Source organism: Vicia villosa, linkage group LG5, assembly GCF_029867415.1.
Source record: "Vicia villosa cultivar HV-30 ecotype Madison, WI linkage group LG5, Vvil1.0, whole genome shotgun sequence".
In the NCBI taxonomy this organism is placed as follows: domain Eukaryota; kingdom Viridiplantae; phylum Streptophyta; class Magnoliopsida; order Fabales; family Fabaceae; genus Vicia; species Vicia villosa.
The window spans coordinates 151,756,480-151,777,950 of NC_081184.1; the positions used below are offsets into that span (position 1 = coordinate 151,756,480).

General features: G+C 31.5%; 2 protein-coding genes across 4 annotated transcripts; both read left to right on the forward strand.

Moving 5' to 3' along the window:
- The first annotated feature begins 5,553 nt into the window (after positions 1-5,553).
- On the forward strand, positions 5,554-6,453 carry LOC131607806 (PLAT domain-containing protein 3-like). Its single transcript, XM_058879765.1, has 2 exons — positions 5,554-5,712; positions 5,802-6,453. Exons 1-2 carry the CDS (start codon positions 5,641-5,643, stop codon positions 6,297-6,299), a joined length of 570 nt encoding a protein of 189 aa, XP_058735748.1. The 5' UTR covers positions 5,554-5,640; the 3' UTR covers positions 6,300-6,453.
- An 8,181-nt stretch (positions 6,454-14,634) lies between these two features.
- On the forward strand, positions 14,635-21,101 carry LOC131603215 (disease resistance protein RPV1-like). 3 transcript variants are annotated; one of them, XR_009284270.1, is made up of 5 exons: positions 14,635-15,278; positions 15,594-16,668; positions 16,935-17,243; positions 17,669-19,337; positions 20,970-21,101. XR_009284270.1 is itself a non-coding variant. In XM_058875500.1 (4 exons), the coding sequence occupies exons 1-4, from the start codon at positions 14,830-14,832 to the stop codon at positions 19,283-19,285; spliced, it is 3,450 nt and encodes a 1,149-aa protein (XP_058731483.1). In that variant the 5' UTR covers positions 14,635-14,829; the 3' UTR covers positions 19,286-20,199. The 3 variants fall into 3 exon arrangements, 1 of the variants encoding a protein (XP_058731483.1); XR_009284269.1 differs by lacking the exon at positions 20,970-21,101 and adding an exon at positions 20,252-20,744 and having other exon boundaries at positions 14,636-15,278; XM_058875500.1 differs by lacking the exon at positions 20,970-21,101 and having other exon boundaries at positions 17,669-20,199.
- Positions 21,102-21,471: the final 370 nt, after the last annotated feature.

Below are 21,471 nucleotides of genomic sequence, written 5' to 3' on the forward strand. Positions count from 1 at the left end.
ACAGATCGTACTTGAAGAAGAACTAACTTCAGCCCCTATTATGATTGACCAAACACTCAGTGGGTGCCGTCAAGAATACCATCAGATAGAGAGAGGGTTGAAACAAACAGGGTTGAAACAAACGCTTCTTCCACTTCCGCAATCCAAAACGAGACCCAGTGACGCCGTGAAAGCTGAAGCAGAAGGTTTCTACAGAGTTTTCATGGGCGGCTAGAGAAAACCCTTTTTTATTATTAATAATAATAATAATAATAATAAACGTAAATTTTCTTTATTTTAATTTATTTACAATTACAATTATACACATATAAAGTTTTAGTTATTTCAATTTATTACCAATGATAAAATTATCTTTCATTACAATTATTCGAAATAATATTTAAATGACAGTTATATTATATTCATCAATGTCATTATTATTCATCCATTATAACCTTTTGTGTCACATCAATATAATATTTTTTGTCGAGTGGTCACACATCTTCAAATTTTGTCAATCAATGTCATTATAGTCATTTATAAAAACTTCCCATTATGATTTCATGACAATTAAAAAATATTTACTATATTGACATCAATTCTTTTTTATAGATAATATTTACAGAAAAATAATTTGATTTCTCATAATTATTCAATTAACATATTGCATATATTTGTTTTTTTCGTAATAAATTAAAGGGCAATGCTAACGAGTGCCCCGGGGGCACTCGTTAAGGATCATTAACTACATTTTGAATCTATTAATATTCTTAAAAAAAAAAGTTTATTAAATGTGTCATTTAAGACAGAAAATTTTATTTAAGACCAAAAAAAATAAAATTTTCTAAACCATAAAAAAATTGAGACGTTATAAATTATTATATTTATTGTTGCTAATTGTTGATGAATATTTCATTTGCAATACTTACTGATTTTTAATTTAAAAAAATATTATTAATTCTTTTTAAATTATTCTCATATTTTAATGATAATGATATTGAAATGAGATTGTAATATTTTAATTTCAAATTTCATTTAATTTCACGTGTAGAAATTTTGTAGTGTATGAAAGAGAAAATGAATGAATGAGTTAATTTGAGTGAGTTTAATAATTAAATATATTTAATTATAGTTTTTTTTAAAAGAATAAAATTACAATTAAAGTTCATTTAATGCTTCTTATCCTGGGGGCACTAGTTAGCAGAACCCTAAATTAAATAGTCACTTTTGTAGGAGCAATCTAAAAAATATATAATTGGAATAAATATTGAACTAATTTTTAAGTTATGTTTTAATATAAAAATAAGTTATAATTATTTGAAATACTCACATTTTTTACTAATTTTTTTTTTTATTTTTTAAAGTAATAATACATTTTCAAAATAAAAATTTAGAAGATAAACTACTATTTTAATAAATCATAATCATTTGTATAAAATAAATGCATTAAATTGATAATTATTTTTATATAAATTGTTTATAAAATCAACACATTAAATTAAGAATGATATTTTTGAAAACCAACGCATTAAATTGACAATAATTTTTTTAATATAAAATTATATTTATTTTTTCGTCATTTTTAAACTATATTTTTCTCTATTTTGTAACTTCTCTATATAATAATAGTTATTATTAGAATAAATATTTGAACTTATTTTGTAACTTCTATTGTATATTATTATATAGTAATAATGATATGAAACTAATGAATAACTTGAAACTTCGTGAAAAATTAAAAAATAATAAATAAAAAGAAAGGTTAAATAATTAAAGTAAGTATAATATAATAATAATAATAATAATAATAATAATAAAATTTTAGCATAAAAATGTTCCTATAAAAGAAATCCTTCTAAATTACATGAATATTTTTAATATAAAACTCATACAGGACTAAATTAATAAACAAAATAATTTTTTTTAACCTTTTTATAAATAAAATAGTAGTTAAAAAAATTTTATGATAAAAAATTATAAGTTTATTGGATATTTTAAAATTGATAAAAGATATATTAATTATCTATAAAATATTTATCAAATTTATAATTTAAATTCATATGAATTCTCACATTTTATATTTTTTAAATTTTCTATTAAGATTTATATTAAATACAATTATATTACTATTATTATTATTATTACTATTATTATTATTATTATTATTATTATTATTGTTTTTTAAAGAAAATATCAATCAATTTATTTTTAATAATTAAATATCGCACATCTAAATTAAATGTCATATTCATTTTATTTTTTATTATTGATTTATTTCAAAATTATTCTTATTGTTTTAATTTCAACAATAATCTAAAACTATTTTTAGAACTCATTATAAACATGCCTTATCTTTGCAATTCTTTTTATCTTTTCAATTTTAATAAAATTAATGATCATATTATTTATTACTATAACACATGTTGAACACATAGCTAATATTGATCACATATACATTAGTGAACTATATAAAATCACCTCAATAAAGAATTTGATTAATAAGTATTGTATGCAGTATTTTTAATCCATAATAAAAAATTTCTATGCTGAAATATATATTTCTATTAAGGAGATTTTATATTTGCACAATATTTGTGACAACATCTTTATTTTAAATTGTATTATTTTAAATTCGAGGAAATTTTAAATATCATGAAGAAAAGACAACAGAAATAAAAAAGAACACGCTTTTTAAGATTTTTAAATTTATAAACATTATAATTTTAATAAATTTTAATTTTAAGATATTTAAGATAACAATATTTTAAAAATAAATGATAATAATTTTCACTATCTTTTTAAGAGTCTTCCGTGCATCGCGCGGGTCAACATCTAGTTTGTTTAACACCTCTCTTTTATAAATATGGATGCTTTTTGCTCCATTTCTTCTCCTTTTCACTAATAATCTTAATACGAATGCAATACCTGAAACATCATAAATACCCGCATAATATCATAATAAAACAATATAATTAAATGAAAATGCTAATAATATTTATGGATTTTAAGCTAAATATATGATATAAAATCGTGTTATCAGTCCTCTTTTTCGCATTCCAAAAATATAAAATCGACAGAAAAAGTCATCTCCGTAAAAGTAACACCAGCAATTTACAAGACTAGAAGTCTATACTTGTTTGTTTTGGATGTTGAAACAATTATGAGTACATTGAGAAATATGTTGAACAACTTGATGGAATCAGGACGATTCAAAAATATATCTCGAATTGTGACTTTTATCCTGAAAAACGTAGTACTTAGAAACATAGTGGTCATCCTCCAAAAACTTCAACAATTGTTGCGTTTTAGATCTTGAACCTCTTACCGCCTTGTTGTTTCGAGAACACACATTATATACTTGTTTGATATTGTAAACATTTTGACGTATTTTTTTGTTTCAAAGTTACAATTATGTTTTTCGGCACCATCATGTTTATTGTCTTGCCCGGAATAAGTTCCTTCTCATTCAGAATAAAGCGACATACAATGGGATAACCGTTTAACTTGTCACTCAAGCCGTGATTATGTAAACCAGGGATCACATTAAATTTCCATGTATCATTCGCCTTATGTTATCCGCGCAATTTGAACGGGCACTCGCATTTTCTCGATCCGATGTCATCATGTTTCAACTTCCTAATTGGTGGATGGTACGTGCCACTTATTTTGCATCTCATTGTTACAAATGCTTGTATTTTATAAGAACCATTGCCAGACCTATTGATTACAACGCCAAATCTCATTTTTTCGAGCCCCATGCAAACTCATTGTAGCATATGTTCACGAACTATAAACTCTTATTTATTTATAAACTTTTCATGAACTTCTACCTCGACAAAAATCAGTTTAACATCATCTAGTTTAACATCATCATCCACTTTACCCTGTTTAACATTCATCCTTATAATAACTTTGAGATATTCAGGTAGATCATATCTAATACCACCTATAACAGAAAAACAAATTTAAAATTTAAAGTATTATGCACATTTGGAGATGGATATCCAGAACAAATGAATCGAGTCTAGAGATGCATATTCGGACTCAACGTTCATATTTTCAGCTCAAAAAACACATTAATGCAAGAAATGGGGAATGAAAAGAATGATATTTACCTTAAATTTCAGCTTCTTTTGCTCATTTTGATGTGATAAAATACAAGAATAGTATTTTGGTGGTGAAAAATTGATTGAGAATGGAAGACATTTTTTAAGGATTTTCAAGGAGAAGCTCCCTTTATTCATGAGGGACAAGAACATGTAAGGTGGTGTATTATCCCACTTCTCGTTTGACAATTTTAAATAGAATCACAAAATCAATCACACAAAAAAATGGATAATGAAAGTACATCTTGGTGGTTTGAAACTACATATTCCAATGAGTAGTGAAAGAATTGGTGGAGTTGTTAAAAATAAGATCAGGATCCATGTATTTATTGTATAGGATTGACATATTGTATTATATTTTGTCATTAGCCGTATACCTTTCTATTTTTCTCTCATTCAACAGTAATGTTGCTGTTTACTCAGCATAATATTACCTTTATGCATTTTCTTATAGTTATGCAGAAACAACGATATACCTGATTAAGCAGCTGATTTTTGAATTTTTCGGGGTGCAATTTCCGTTCTAAATGAAATACATAAGACACCTGAGCATCCATTCCTACAATCAGAAGTCAGAGATTTTTCAACCACTGCTAAAGCAAGAAGAATTGATGGAATTTAGGGGGTGTCACAAAAAATTCCTTCTATTAGATTCTTGACAATAAATACAATCAGAAAAGGGAAAAAATAGTCAAAGCTAAAAGCAATTAGCACTACTGATGAAGATAATCAATGAATTTTACTGAATAAGCAAACTAACAACAATATACGAAATGTTTCCATCATTTCATATTCATGCTTTTCACAGCTTATGTTAAATAAGAAGGCTTTATTGCTAAAGTTAATTGAATTAAATTTTGCAATCTAAATTCTAATAATTGATATTACTCAGTAATACTTAACCAATATCAAAGGATGTGAAATAGACAAAATTAAATATTATAATGTAAAGCCAACTAATATTATAATGCATATTCATAACAACCCTTATATTCATTAAGTAAATAAAAATACCATAAATAAGTACAATGGTTGTTACCAATACATCCTAAATAATATACGAATATATATTTTTAAACTAAATTTTATTCAAAATGAAAAGGCTTTCAGAAATTATGAAGACGAGTGTAATTTTAAGCGCGTCTGAACTCTGAACATCTCCAAATAAATCAAAAGTATTTTTGAAAATTTCAAAATATGAGACACATCCCATAGGATAAAAAAAACATTTCCCTAAATTTTACCATTTTCAAATTTGAATTGAATTCAAGAAAGTTTATTATCAGTCATGAAAGTGTTGGTTGAAATCATTTAAAGAAATTAAATCTTGTAAATATGATTAAAATGATTTTATTAATTTAAAAATAATTAAAGAAATTACAGATAAAAAATAGTTGGAAAAATTTTCAATTAGCTTTCTAAAATAGTAATGTAATGTATACTCCTACTATTTTAAAACAAAATTCTCTAGAACCGCATCGTGCAACCATGTGCCCCTCGCGCTATTTATCAACGCCTCTTACCTCTATCTCACCTCACCACCATTTTCACACAAATGGCAACCACGACATTCTTCATCGCTATTCTCTTCCTCTTCTCCCTCTCCTTCACCACAACCGTTAGATCCGTAAGAATCACCATCTCTTTCTCTCTCTTCCGATCTTCATTTTCAAATCATCAAAACTAATCATTTGTATTGTATCTCATTGAATACAGGACTCCGACGATGATTGCGTCTACACGGTCTACGTTCGAACCGGTTCGGTTCTAAAAGGAGGAACCGACTCAAAGATCGGAATCAAACTATACGACAAATACGGTTACTACATCTACATCAAAAGCCTCGTTCCATGGGGCGGGTTAATGGGTTCGGGTTACAATTACTTCGAACGCGGTAACCTTGATATCTTCAGCGGAAGAGGACCTTGCTTAGACGGACCCGTTTGCGCCGTTAACGTGACGTCTGACGGTGGCGGTGCACATCACGGTTGGTACTGTAACTACGTGGAGGTTACTACTACTGGGCCCCACGTGTCGTGTTCGCAGGAGCAGTTCGAGGTTGAGCAGTGGCTCGCGACGGATACTAGTCCTTATCAGCTGTGGGCCGTCAGGAATCATTGTCGTTACAGTTTGGATCAGGCCCGGCCCAAAACTGGCCCATCGGTTCATAATAGGATTGGATCTGAGTTTTCTATTTTGAATGCTGGCGCGTGAGAATTGGTTTGAAGTTCGTGGTGTTTTTTGTTGTGTGTATGTTATTTGAATTGGATTCGGGTTTTACTGTCAATAACCCGTTTCTGTTTCCTTGTGTTGATCTATGATACCTTAAAATTTGTCATGTTTAAATAAAGTCTTATAAATTACTTAACATTGATTTCTAAAAACTGAAAACAATCTTGTTATGCATGTCAACTTGTCTATGCAGCTAACATTTTTTCCCGGCATGTAACTCGCCTCTTATAACAAATTTTGTATGCGAAATTTTTTAGGAATTATCTTCTTCCAAAAGTACAGGATCTATTTTTACCTATGAGTCTTAAAAATTTCTTGAAAATTCTAAAATAATTTTCAAATTTTAAGATTTAGAAATTTTCCTTCGTAGAAATCAGAATTGATCGAATATCGATTGATGTGGATCGCAACAGTGGACTCGAGCTTTTAGTACGGTGGAGGAGAGGACGATATGCAAGGTTAATATTTCAATGTCCAAGTCATTATGAGAGTAAGATGAAGTAAATGAGATTTGAATTCGAATTACCTAAGAAATGTCACGTTCTTCCTTTTATATAGTAGAACGTTTATAACAACTTGCTAATCTATCGATGCAAGATGCGGATGTTCGTCTAACTGATCTTGGATTGAGATTACATGATTTCCCTCTAGATCGTAGTTATTTGGCCCTCTAAACGATCTTGAACAATTTCCCCGAAGCCCTTGCCTTTACTCTAAAGGGTGGGGGCTTTGATGCACCTTTCTTCTTCTGTCGGTCATTTCTCAATTTAAGTGAAAGTCGTGTAGTGACGTCTGTAACAAGTTGTAGTCGACTACAAACCTCAACAGAACCCGAAAATTAGTTTTTCTTGCATAATTTCTGAAGGTGATAAAAACACAAGAATGGAGGTTGAATTGTGTTAGCTTTTTCTTTCTTTTGTAAAACACTCTTATTAGATTCTGAACATAAGGTTTAGAATCTAATACAAAGTTAATTCTTTGCAGCGGATAAAAACTAGTTCGGAGGTAGAGAGTGAAAAAAAGAGAGACACAAGAAATTTTATCCTGGTTCCTCCCACAAAACGAGAGTAGTCCAGTCCCCTTCCGCTTCTAAGGAATTTCACTTTACTTACAACTAATTACAAATGATCAAGCACAGTCAAGAGACTTTCAATGCTCAAATACACAAGAGACTTCTAATACTCAAGTATATAAGCAAGAGACTTCATATGCTCAAGTACACAAACAAGAGACTTCTAACAATCTATCTTAATTAAATACAAACTTGTTTGAATATTACACTTGAGATACAATCAAAGGTGTAAATAAAATACAACTCAATAAGACTCTTAAGACTAACGAACTTCTAAGATATAAAAAAAATAAAAAATTAAAAAATTAAAAGTTAAACTTGTACTTTTGATTTGATAGAGTAACGATTCTTTTTATTGTCCAAGATTAGTTATATTTCTTCAAGTCTTAAGCTCCTCATATAGAGAGACACAAAATAGTCGTTAAAGAAAAGAGCTTCCACAAGTGAGTCTTGGAGAAGCTTGATCATATACATCAAAATGTTTCTTAATATGGTTAATATTGTTGAAAACACATATGAATACTTTTGCTACAAAAGAAATTAACTGTTGCATCCCTATTGTCTGTGCAGATTTTATTTGGTTCTACACATGATCAGAAGTAGACAAAATGACATTTGAGTTTGATAGTGACTTAACATAGTCTTCTTGATCTTTGTGTTAACCTGCTTAGGAGTTCGATTCTTCATAATCTGGATCCCAGCTTCTGAACTTTCAAAGTCCAGATCTTCATAGGTTGACTTTCTTAAGACTCTGGTCTTCAGAAATTGACTTCCTTATGAGTCCGAGTCTTTAGAGTCTAATTCTTAGATTTTGATCCTTCTGACTCAGGATCTTTTAGCTTCTCATTAAAGTTCATTTTCAGTCTCAGTACTAAGTTTATATCATAAATTTTAGTCTACGATCCTACACACTTGAACACATATACCCATTTTTCTTTAAATACTTTGTTATCATAAAAAATTTAGAAATATGGTACAAATCAATTTTGTTCCAACAATGTCTATCTCTTTTTATAATGACAAACACAAGTTTTTAAGAACACTGATTGTTAATTTAATTTACAAGTTCACTTCAGGGTCTAAGGTTCGTAAGCTCCCCCTGAGTCTAATAGTCCAAAAATCAAGATTTGTTAGCTTTAGATAAGTTCTATGAAGATTAATTAAATTTGATCTTTAAAGTAAAATAAATTAATCTTTAGAATTCAAGCAATAAATTAGTCTTAATTATCAATTTCAAGTGCTTAAATACTTATTTATCTTACTCCTCCTTTTGTCATCAACAAAAACATAAAGTACAGAAAATAAGAAAAGATACTGGAGAAAAATATTATTAAACCAAAAAAATGATTTTCATATGCAAAAATATTTTAATAATAGTAAAAACAACAAACGGTTCTAAGTCCTAAAGCCTAGGGTTTTTACAGAATCTCTAGGATGACCTTGATGTCAGATTCCATGTCATTCTGCTTTGCAACCACATACTTCAACTGAGCATTCATTTCTTCTTGCTTGTTTAATATAGAATCTTGATTAGCAACCCCATTATAAAGTCGGGCTCCCATAGCCTCTTGATTTGCATCAACATAACCATTTTAGCCTCTAATTGCTCTTGCTTCTGGCTAGAATAAGCTACAATCTCAGATGTGAAAGACTTCAGATTTTGTAGAGTTGTATCCACATAGGTTTGAAGAGTATCCAACTTAGCAGCATATGCAATGTAGTCGGATGTTGTGAGTCTCTCACAACCAGATCCTTAATCCTATCATAAATACTAGTCTTAAATTCTTCCATTTGGTCTTGAATATTAGGTGGAGGGTTCATATTAGGAATTGGTTGAGGTGTGAAGGGACAGGAGGGCATCTTACTTCAGAGAAGGATATAAATATTTTCCAGATCCTGACACAACATTTGTTTCTCTTGAAGGGGTAGAATGAGCAGAGTGTATAGATGGAAGGGTTTGATGTTCAGGAGATTGTGGTTCATGTTGGGTTTCTAGTATTGTTTGCTGAGGTGCAAGTTGAGGTTCATTAAGAATAAAGTTTCTTTGGTCTTGTATTGCTTGTTCGTGTAAGTTCAGGTTTAGATTGAACAGAGTTGGTCTGAACTTCTAGTTAGTGAGTTTCAAAAGTTGTAATTTCTAAAGGTATGGCTTGGATGAGTGTGACTTCAATAGGCATAAAGTCTGATTCATTAAAATTAGAACTTGAGGTTAATGTTGATTGAAGGCTTGAGGATGAAATAGTTGGATGTTGATGGCTACATGTTAATGAAGGTTGATTTTCTGGTATGACTTTCACGAACTAATCAGTATCAGTATGATGTTTAAGGGAGTGGGTTGATTAAATTCTAAAATATATTCTTATCGGGTGAGTATTGCTCATCTCCTGGCGTCATGGGTGAAGCCTTGGACAACGTAAAGTACTACCCAATATACCCGCCCCGCAAAGAGATGTCCGATTTTCTCTTATTCTATGTAGGTTATCCTCTTAAAACCTAATAAAATTATATTTGAAGTTACACTAACACCAATTAACATGTCATTGCCTTAATTAGTTAAACTATGTTTTCTATTTCTTTATAATTTATCTACATATTTCAATTTATTTTATCACCAACATCTTATTTATTCTCTTTTTTCTTTTATAAAAATTGCATGAAGATTTAATTAAGCGCTTGGACTCGAGTGGTAAACGAGTCTCTGCAAAGGACGATATTCGGAGAATACCGAGTTCGATTCCTGGTTGAAACAACACTTGGCCAGTGCACGTACCTCCGTAGCACGAGCCGGATTAGTCGATCTACTATTTAAGTCGGAACCGGTGCGAAAACAAAAAAAAATTGCATGAAGATTTTGTCATTTGATCGTCATTTTTCTCCTATTATTAGGTGGTAATAGTAAAAAAAAAAAAAAAAAAACTTACACAACTTAATATTGGAGAGTTGTACAAAACTAAATTAGTTTGTGAATGAGATGACTTATGTGAATCCAACCACTTCTAATCAAGATACAAATCTTATTTAAAATTGACTTTCATTCATTTAAAAACAAGTCTGTGTCATGTTTCTAAAATCATTTTTCGATTTCGTATTAAAGACAAAAAATATCATTTAATTTATAGTAGTCTTATTAATATGACCATGATGTAAAATATTATCTTCAATGGTTGCATAACTATATTAACTTATTTATTAAAAACACATCTTTCTTTTCTTTTTAGATATTCTAGTCTTTCAATATAAAACATTTTAAATTATTAAATATTGAAATTATATATCAATGGATCTTTACAAAAATAACAATCAAATGACTTTTATTTTTGGTTATTGTATTAATTTTGACGGACGACTTAAAAAAAAAGTCAACGCATCTATCATATAAGAAAATCAGTTGTTCTTGAAATACCAATTTTACCCTTCTTTGGAAATTTGCCTGACAGGTGGATAATGTCTTCTACTTCCTTCCAATTATACACTTTTTGTTTCCTTCTTTTTCTTCCTTTCCAAACTAACACTTTTTCAACCTTTTCAAAACTACCACTTTTTCTTCCATCACGTGTACCACTTTCTGCATATGACTATTTCTTTTCCTTTTTTCTCGAGAAGACAAACTTTGCAGTCATCCTTTTCCATCATATCACTACTTATCACACCTACTCTACTTCATCTTCCCCTCTCTCTTCAATATCCCTCCCACAAACTTCTATTCTCCTCCACCACCGAATAATCATCTTAAATCTGTGCTCATACTTCTTTTTCTCTCCACCGAAAAATCTCGCTCCCTCTCTCTACCATGGCCAGACCGTTCGAAAAAATTGCCAACATCAATGACACAAGATTTGTGGAAGGTGGCGGTTCGTATGGAGCATAAATGAAGTGTTATTTCCAACAACAAAGAACACTTTGAAATGATTTTTGTCGACAAACATGTAAGGTTTAAACGTTGCATATTTGAAGATGTATTGAGTCAATATAAGTTTTGCATTGTTTGTTTGACGTTGCTGCAAATAGAAGATGTTAGGGTTTAGCGTTGGATATATGTATAATAGTATACTGACTCATATACTACCTTTCACAGGGGTGTGATATCCATGTTGTTGTACCAACGACGTATACGGCTGCATACAATGACAGATTTGCATTGGACCAGACCTATACGGTGTCGAACTTCAAAGTTGAGCCAAATAAGTTGGTGTTTAAACCTTCTGGCCATAGGTTTATGGTGAAGTTTACTGGAGGAACAACTGTTTCTGATGTCAACAAACATGAGATACAGCCAAAGCAACACATGTTTACGAGTTTTGCTGATATTATAACCGGAAAACTCATAAAGATATGCTTATTGGTAATATAATATATATGTTAATAATGTTTTTCTTATGTGTTTTGTTTATATGCTTATTGGTAATATAATATATATGTTATTAATGTTTCTCTGATGTTTTTGGTTTATATGCTAATCGGTAATATAAAATATATGTTAATGATGTTTCTCTGATGTTTTTGGTTTATATGCTTATCGATAATATATATGATAGATAATGTTTCTCTGATGTGTTTTGTTTATATGCTTATCGGTAATAATGTTTTATTGTTGATATATATGACTCCCAGACATTATTGGTATCGTTGAAAGTATCGGGTATGCCCAGAAACATGGCGGAAGCAAGAAATTACAGGTTAATTTGGTCCTTAGGGATGCAACGTACGTCTTTCCACCTTCAATATTTTTCTGAGTGTCTATTTATGTATATGCAGTTTACTAACATCTCCAGACCATATCACTTGAGCTATTTACATGATATTGTCTTCCAACACCTATCATGAACAGTTAGAGTAAGTACCCCCTGTGACATGCGAACCCATTCTTCTTCTTAATATGTGCAGTTTATTTTGATGCAACCTTCTACAGAACCTCATACCACATTCACATTGTAGTTATTATGAACAATAATTCCATTTTTTTCGCAGCCGTCTGCTAAACCGGTTCCTGTCAACCATGGAGTCCGATTCTACAACAAACACCGTTGATCCTTGCTTCCGGGTCCACCTTGAACACATCTGACACTTTTACGCTTTCCCATGTTACGCTTTCCCTTACCGTGCAACATTTCTTCAGGCAAAGCGGCTATGGCCTTGCGTTTTTCCATTGATGGGTTCTTCTTGACTGATGCATTTGCAGCCTTATGCTGTTTGTTATGCTTGGAAGACGGCAAGCCATTCAGCTCAAAATCACTCCTTCATGGAAAAACATAACAGCTTGCAAATTAAACACGGTGCATTATAAATATAATAAAATCTGTTAAAAAACAAAACCTCACCATATACTACACATGACTTTTATGGTTAAATACATCATTAAGACCTCACCGTATGTACCGATGTTTATAACACATTTACCTTTCGGTGTCACTTGACTGTTCAACCTTTTCATTCAAAGTTTTTTGTGTCGCACCACCTGCACTTCCTGAGTATATAACTTTCCCCTTTCCTTTCTTGCACATCTTTGGCAATACTTCGCCATTACCAACTACTGCAACCTTTCCCTTTGTTTTTGCCAACACTTTGTCACGTTTATTACTCCTACACATGGTCAGACACAAAACAAGGTCATCTTATTTCCTACTTGCTGTCTGCTCAACCAGAATATAACAAAATGTTAATGAATCAATATAACTCATACCTTGCAGAAAAAGATCTTAAATAAAGGGTTGCGTGATACATGTTTCTCTCAGAACTACCACCAGACCCGCCTACCTTTCCTTTTCCCTTTCCTTTATGGAACCCTCCTATTCCTTCTTGCCCAATCTGTCCAGCTACACACCTGACAACAGGAGGTTCATCCTCACTTCCAAGTTCCGTTTTCACCTGCGATGCAGCGATCTCCTCCATTGCCTCTTTCCTCTCTTTCTTTGCACGTGCTAACTCCTCCAACATAGCTTTCAGAGTGGCACTCCGCGTACGTTTCCCTGAACGTTTCATTATATGGGAACCATCTTCACTTCTGCATAAAAAAATAGGTTAACTACCAATTGGTGTGACGATTACTATATCTAAAACGATCTTGCGATAGACTGATATTTATTACCACAAATGATATAGGTTCCGTGGACGGTCCTCCTATAAAAATCTAAACATACAAAAATGCAATATCAGAACATGCAACGAAGCTGTAAAACCTAATACATCACATCAACCCTATTTTCTGTGACAATAATGTATTAGAACATTAACACACTTACACAGTGTCTTTGTGAACAAACTCGATGTGAAAAATAGGTTGCCGGTGCGACACAACGGCGCATGCAGTGGAGATCGCAGTATACAGTTTAATAACGCATAAGTATATAAACATACCTTGAACTCATAATCTTCACTGTGGTCGGGCTGTGATTTTGTGCGTCTCCTTCCATCGTATCGGAGAATGTAGAAGGGTGGTCTACAGGTGGTTCGTTTGGGTCAACACAGAAAGGTGTGGGAAGAAAAACAGTAACTTGAATGGATTATTCGCGATAAATGAAACATATGTCATGGAACACTTCCCTATATGTTTCACCCTTTCATTTCCTTGCAGTTACAATTTTTTTTCTACTTTTATTCATGTAAAACGTTGAACTACACTTTTATTCATCATTGTTGTTATCTATTATCTATTTATTATTATTAAATCATATATTTCTTTCAAATATATTTATATCTAAAATACTATTCTAAATTTTTAACTATGACATCTAATGATATTTTTACTCCAACAATTGTTCTAAATTTAAATGCAATTATACATTGCATGCGTCCTATTTTATTATACCTAATCTTTAATATATATCACGTATTTGATATTACTTAATAATTTGTTTAATCTAAATTCATAACATTATATAATTCACTTATCCAACAATTACATTTTTTTTATTTGTATCTAAGTTTTTATATTCAATTTAAATTACATTCATTTCCATTAACCACACCAATTATTTGTCCTATAATCTATTATTTTCCACACTATTTAATTTTTTTTATAGTAACCTTAGACACTTACCTATAACATCTCATTTAATTCTTTATATATACTAATTTTTCAAACTTATTTTTACGTTATTGTTTCAAGTATAATTTTTTTTTGCAATTAATATTTTTTCTAACACATCGTGCTTAAGCAAGCACGGGTATGTTACTAGTTTTTATATTAAAAGAGAAAAAGTAGTTTGTATTGAGCCACGTTTCCACGGATAATACAGATATATGAGATAATGAATGAGTGGCTCTCAAGCAATGCATGACTTACTGTAGCTAATGCAAAGTCAAGCAGACAACAAGGAGAAAGAGAGAAACTCCATGGAAGTTTCGTGAGCAAGTAGTATTAATGTTGACGCTAATACGCTATAATGCAAGTAGCACAAAACCAAGAATTTCAACTATAGTGTGTTATTGCTGCTAGCTAGTATGTCTCATTCAAAATATGATGTGTTTCTCAGCTTTAGAGGAGAGGACACTCGTGACAACTTCACTAGTCATCTTCATGCAGAATTGCGTAGACAAAATATTGAAACATTCATAGATAATAGACTGATCAGGGGCCAAGAGATTTCTCCAGCACTGTGCAAAGCAATAGAAGAATCAGCTATTTATGTGGTCATTTTGTCACAACACTATGCTTCTTCCACATGGTGCTTGGAAGAACTCACAAAGATACTGGAATGTAAGGAGAGATATGGAAGGGAAGTGATACCTGTATTCTATAGGGTGGTTCCGTCAAATGTTAGGCATCAGAGACAAAGTTATGCTGACGATTTTGTTAAACATCATCTACTTTTTGGGGACAAAGTGGACGTATGGAAGGCTGCTCTGTCCCAAGTAGCTAATCTCTCTGGCTGGGATTCACAAAAAATCAGGTCACTCATTTATTTATATGCTCTTGTTATTATTATTTATATATATATATATAATTTATAAAAAAAAGTTTACATTATAATTTTGTATATTTATAAACAAACTTAAATTTTTATGAAGAATCCTTAAATGTCACTTACATGTGTGAATATATCCAATGTCATTTCTTATTAAATTTTTGTTGTCTTTCTTGTTACATCCTAGTATCTGTTGGCTGTGAAACAATTTTATGTTGTTTGGGTTCATACTCAAGTTTCTTTTCATTTATATTTTATGAAGATGAGAATAATGCTTTAAATTTTTGTATTATTTTCCAGGCCAGATAGCAATTTTGTTGAAGAGATTGTGAAAGATATTGTGAAAAAATTGAGTAGTTGTGCCTCAAATGATCATGAAGAAAAGATTGGAATTGACAAACATCTTGAACAAATTCAAACCTTGTTGCACCTCGAGTCATTAACTGTTCGTATTCTAGGAATATGGGGTATGGGAGGGATAGGAAAAACTGAAATTGCTGGTGCAATCTATGAAAAACTCGCAACTCATTTTAGTTTTAGTGGCATAGTTAAAAATGTTCAACAGGAAATAAAACTATATGGAGTAGACCATGTAAAAAGCAAATACTTATCGCACCTTCTAGTTCAACAAGACAAACGTTTCAACGTTTCATTTGATCCGAGGCTCAAACGGACAAACGTTCTTCTTGTTTTTGATGATGTGAAAGATTCTGATCAATTTATTGATTTAATTGGGACATGTAGTAATTTTGGCCTCGGAAGTAGAATCATTGTGACTAGTAGGGACAAACAAGTGCTTAAGAATGCCAATGTTGATGAAATATATCACGTAGTTGAGATGGATGATAACAATTCTCTACAACTCTTCTGCTTAAATGCTTTTAAACAAAAAGAACCAAGAGAAACTTATGTGACTTTAACGACAAAGGTATTAAATTATGCTAAAGGAGTTCCACTAGCTCTTAAAGTTTTGGGCTTATTTCTTCAGGATAGAGCAAAGGAGTCATGGGAAAGTGAGTTGCAAAAGCTTGAAAAGATTCCCGAGCCTGGAATTTTCAATGTGTTGAAATTGAGTTATGATGGACTTGACGACGAACAAAAAGATATATTTCTTGATATAGCTTGTTTGTGTAGAGGAGAAGCCGAGGAATGTGTAGTTCAAACATTGGATTGTTATGGTTTTTCTACTCGTATTGGAATGGATGTTCTTCAAGATAGGTCTCTTATATCTATTTCAGAAGGTAGAGTTTGGATGCATGATCGAATACAAGAAATGGGACATGAAATTGTTCGACAACAAAGTGTCAATAATCCGGAAAAACGTAGTCGATTACACAAACCTGATGATATATATGATGTTTTAACAAAGAACAAGGTATGTTTGTTAACCACTCAGATCTAACTTGATAACTCATTTTCTATCTCTCTAATGAGTTTTATTTTACTCCTATTGCAAAATGCTTAAAAGTTACTTGCTTTAGTTTCAAATATAAATAAAAATTGATTAAAGTGAGTTGATATATTTGATCCGAATTTTAAATTAATTACATTTTTTTATTTAATTTTTGCTTATATTTAAGACAAGAGAAAATAGTAGGAATCCTTTTTACATCTCTAATAATTTTCATTGTTGGTGTCTAGGGACAAGGAACAGATGCAATCCAGAGCATAGTATTGGACTTAAACAAAATAAAAAAAGTTCAGTTACATGCCAAAACTTTTAAGAAAATGCATAATCTCAAAATGATTCAGTTTTACAAAACTTATTGGTTTGAAAGTTACTCAAATGTGACATTTCATACATTTCTTAATAGTTTTCCGGATAATTTAAAATTTCTTGGTTGGACTGGTTTCCCTCAAAAATCTTTGCCGCAAGATTTTTGTCCAAATAATCTTGTTGCACTTGATATGCCTTCAAGCGACCTTGAACAACTATGGGAGAGAGATCAGGTATTTGCTATCAAACTTCATATTATGTGCTTTTGTGCTTTGATGATAGAATTATATTTTTAAACTATTATATATTAAATCATATATATAATTCTGAAAATAATTTAAATATTTATAAATTACTATAACTTCAAATTATTATAAATTAAAATTAAATAAAATGGTTTAATTTTGTTATGTTAAACTTAATACAAACTCAAGATCATTTAGTTGAGACGGTATGATCTCTTCCCTCTAATTAAGAGGGTTCTGCCTTTCAACCTGGCCTTGGATTTATATTTATTCTTAGTTGAATATTTATGTGTTAAATTTTAATTTCTTTTTTATCATCATTGTTATTTATTTGTTACACTTTTCTTATTTATCAATTCAACTTTTTGAATGGGTTTAAGTTCATAGCTGATGATTTATTCTTTTTTTTCTAGACTTTACCAAATTTGAAGAGACTTGACCTTAGCTATTCTGAGAAGATTATTGGATTACCAGACCTGTCTTTGTTTCCAAATATTGAAGAAATAATTCTCACTGGTTGTCTAAGTTTGGAACAAGTTTACTCCTCTAGCATCCTCCATAAACTTAACTGGTTATATGCAGATGGTTGTACATCACTCAAGAGTTTAAGTATTCCTAGCAATATTCTATCAAGATCAACTGGATCAGTTCATCTGTATGGTTGTCGCAACCTTGAAACAATTTTAATCACCAGTTCAACTGATGTATATGGATATTTAAACTGCGAATTTGATGATAAAACAGTAATAGATTCATATTTTGCGAGAGGCTACGGGTTTTTGGGTGATATATATAAAAGGATGTTTTCAAATTTCAACGAGTTTTGTTGCTTAGATCTGTTGGAATGTGAGTCCCTAACATGCCTACCAGCTGAATTCTTCAATTTGAAGTTTCTAACAAGATTTCGTCTCAGTGGTTCTATAGAAAACTTAGTAGCGCTTCACTTAGACGGTACAGCAATTACAGAACTACCTTCATCATTGCATCATTTGGTTAGGCTTGAAGAATTGACTTTGCGAGGTTGCAGAAAGCTTAAGACTATTCCATCTTCCATTGGAAATCTCAGCAAACTTCTCAAATTACACCTTACTTACTGTGACTCACTTGAAACTTTCCCAAGCAGCATTTTCAAATTGAAGTTGACAGCACTTGATTTTAATGGTTGCTCAATGCTTAGGACCTTTCCAGAAGTCCCATCTGACATTGGTGTATTATCATCCTTGACTGAAATTTCACTGCGAGGAACCAATATTGTGACCCTTCCTGACAGTATGGTTCATCTCTCAAGTTTGACATCACTTGATTTAAGTGATTGCAAAAGCCTTGAATGTATTCCAAAGCTTCCGCCATGTCTAAATGAGTTGTTGGCATTTGATTGCACATCCATTAAGAAAGTGGTGCAAAATCCATTGTTGAAACTCATGTCTGATTCCAATGACGAAATGGATAGTATCTGCGAGTTCCATCTCACCAACAGTGAAGAGTTAGAGGCATCTTCTTGGAGTTATATAGTAAACGAAGCATTGATTAAGATCACTGATAATGCATATCTGTCAGCGCTCTTCTGTTTTCCAGGGAGTAAGGTTCCGGATTGGTTCATTCACCGTTGCCAGGGACATTCAATAACTGTGAAAAGTAATTATGAACATTTGTGCAGTGAAAAGAAGCTCATTGGTTTTGCTCTCTGTTTTGTTTTTAGAGATGAAGTCATGGATGGCACAAGAATAGGAGTTAGAGGCATTGAATACAAATTAAGCTTTATATCTGATAGTAAGCTAGACTTTTCATATGGCAAGTTGAATTGTGAGTATCGAGATAGGTCTTTCATCCAAAATCACACGCTTATATGGAATCATCAAATTGACTTAGCAAGAATTAGCAATAGTTTCTTTGATGCCTACAACATCAATTTTGAGATCCTAGGTGAAATTTGGCCCTCACGTTATCAATTAAACGTCAAGGTGAAAGAGTGTGGATTACGTCCTCTGTTTATTACCAAAGAACCGAATGCAAGCAAAGCTGCACAATAATTCAGTTTAGTGGAAAAAAAAACAAAAGAAGATGGATGGCTAGTTATTACAAGTAAGAGATTTTTCTTTTGTGAATAAATTGTCTCATCACCAATAGTTTTTCTGTTGCAACCTATAAGTGTTGAAATTTTGTTGTGTAATTCACAATTTTGAGATTTTTAATTTCACAAATCACAAGTACTCTAAATTGAATTCTTTTTGTGGCATTCCCTGGATTCCTTGATACATGTTTTGAAGTCTCTGGTATCAACAATTCAGCACATGTTAACTTGCTTTGTTATTCATGACTACAACTTCCTAAATGGAGGATATTTAGAATCCTTTGGGTAAATAAAATTCCAAGTTTAGATGTTAGAGTTTTGACTTTTGAATACTTTGTTGTCATTACTGAACGTATCATTGAGTTAGTTTGGTACCTTTAGTTGTAAACCTATAATCAATTAAATATTTTGCTTCATCAATCTAGAGCAATTAATCTCATACCATTGTGTTAGTGCTGGTTGAAAATATACATCTTAAGAAATATTTCACATCACTTAATTATTAAGGGTAGAGAGAGTTGAAGGGTATATAATGGATTCGAGTTTTCATTATAAAATGCATTGGTCAAATACAATTTCAACTTTTATTTGATTTTTTTTAAATATTTTTCATTATAATCTTTGTTAGAGTGTAGTGAATTGTAGTTAAATATTTACGTTGGAGAATAATAGTAGTTGAGGGTAGATTACGTGTTACTACAATTTTGCCATAATATTATTCTTTAATTGTCATTTTACACCGACAGTAGTTTTTTCTCCAGTTTTGGAGTTATATTCTCAAGTTGTAATTGTGTTTCTCTTTTCTATATGCGTTGGTTTTTCCTAACACATTGATCTTGTCAAGCTAGTTAACTTTGATTTTAATGTCTGTATATGGATAGATTTTGGTAATTAAATAGATGACAAGTGGTTATTTGTGTTTCAGACATTTGATAAACATAACTCAGAAGGAAACATTATTTTCTGCACTTCGAGGAGAACACAGATCATCCCTCATCCTAGAGATTGTCTACTCATTTAAATTGAATGTGCAATTTCTCCTTGTCGAGAGTATGCAATAGTTAGCTGTGGCTTGACACTTAATTTGAAGATCGTTTCAATTTTAAAATGTACAGTATTTTGAATAAGGTTTAAGGCCTCAATTGGTTAAATTATCGACAGATTATTGAAACTCCTTTTAAGCATTCTTCCACACTGTTTAGTAAATTTGTTTATTATAACTTGTCCAATTAATCCTATGATTCTTGAGTTAAGCTCTGTAGTACATGTACATTAAAGAGAGTAGAATATAAAATACAACGTAATTCATTTCATTATTCGAGTCATCCATTTTCTTGATTCTAAACATGCTTACAGAATTGAAATGTTGAGAAATACAAAATGTTCGTGGTTGAATAGAGAATTTGTCTGACTTAAATTATCCTTCTTGGCTTTAGGATATTTCACCTCGGATTCTTTGAACTATGTATTAGCATACTCTTGCATGGTTCTTTCTATAGACGTATTCGAAATGGTGTACTCTAAGAACCAGGATCAGGGTCCCTTGTTCCTCGACAAAATGGCGTTAAGTACGACAATTGTCTTTCTGTTTACGCTTTCAGGAGGTGAAGTGTGATGTGAATTCTTTGCATATTGTTCTGCAGGAGATGATGGAGTTATCTTTGAGACCCTTAAACCAAGTCATGGCGGCTCTATAAAATGTTTGCACTTTACTCCGCTCCTGTCCTGATGGTAACTAAAATTGTGTCCACATGCACGAAGTACTCGGTGAGGTCTCTAGTACTGTCATAAGTCTCCACCTTTGGGGATTTCTTTAAATACTTAGGGATGATGCACTCAGTGATCCGTTTTGTGAACGGGTTCCGTTGATGGCGAGTGACACACTCTTCAGTAGAGTTCTGTTTGTGTCTCCTTCATGGACGGTGACGGTGGTGAGAGGGAAGCTCCCTTGGACGATGACTAGCAGGGAGACGCCACTTTTCCATACTGGAGCAGAAAATGATTAGTATGTTAATGAAGATCACAGTGAAAATTCTTTTGACATGGTGACTAGAGATGGTACATGTAAAAAAATATTAATATTTTGATGCTCAAGTTATATGAGATTAAGTTAAAAGGTTTTAATTATAAGTAGAATTGTAACTA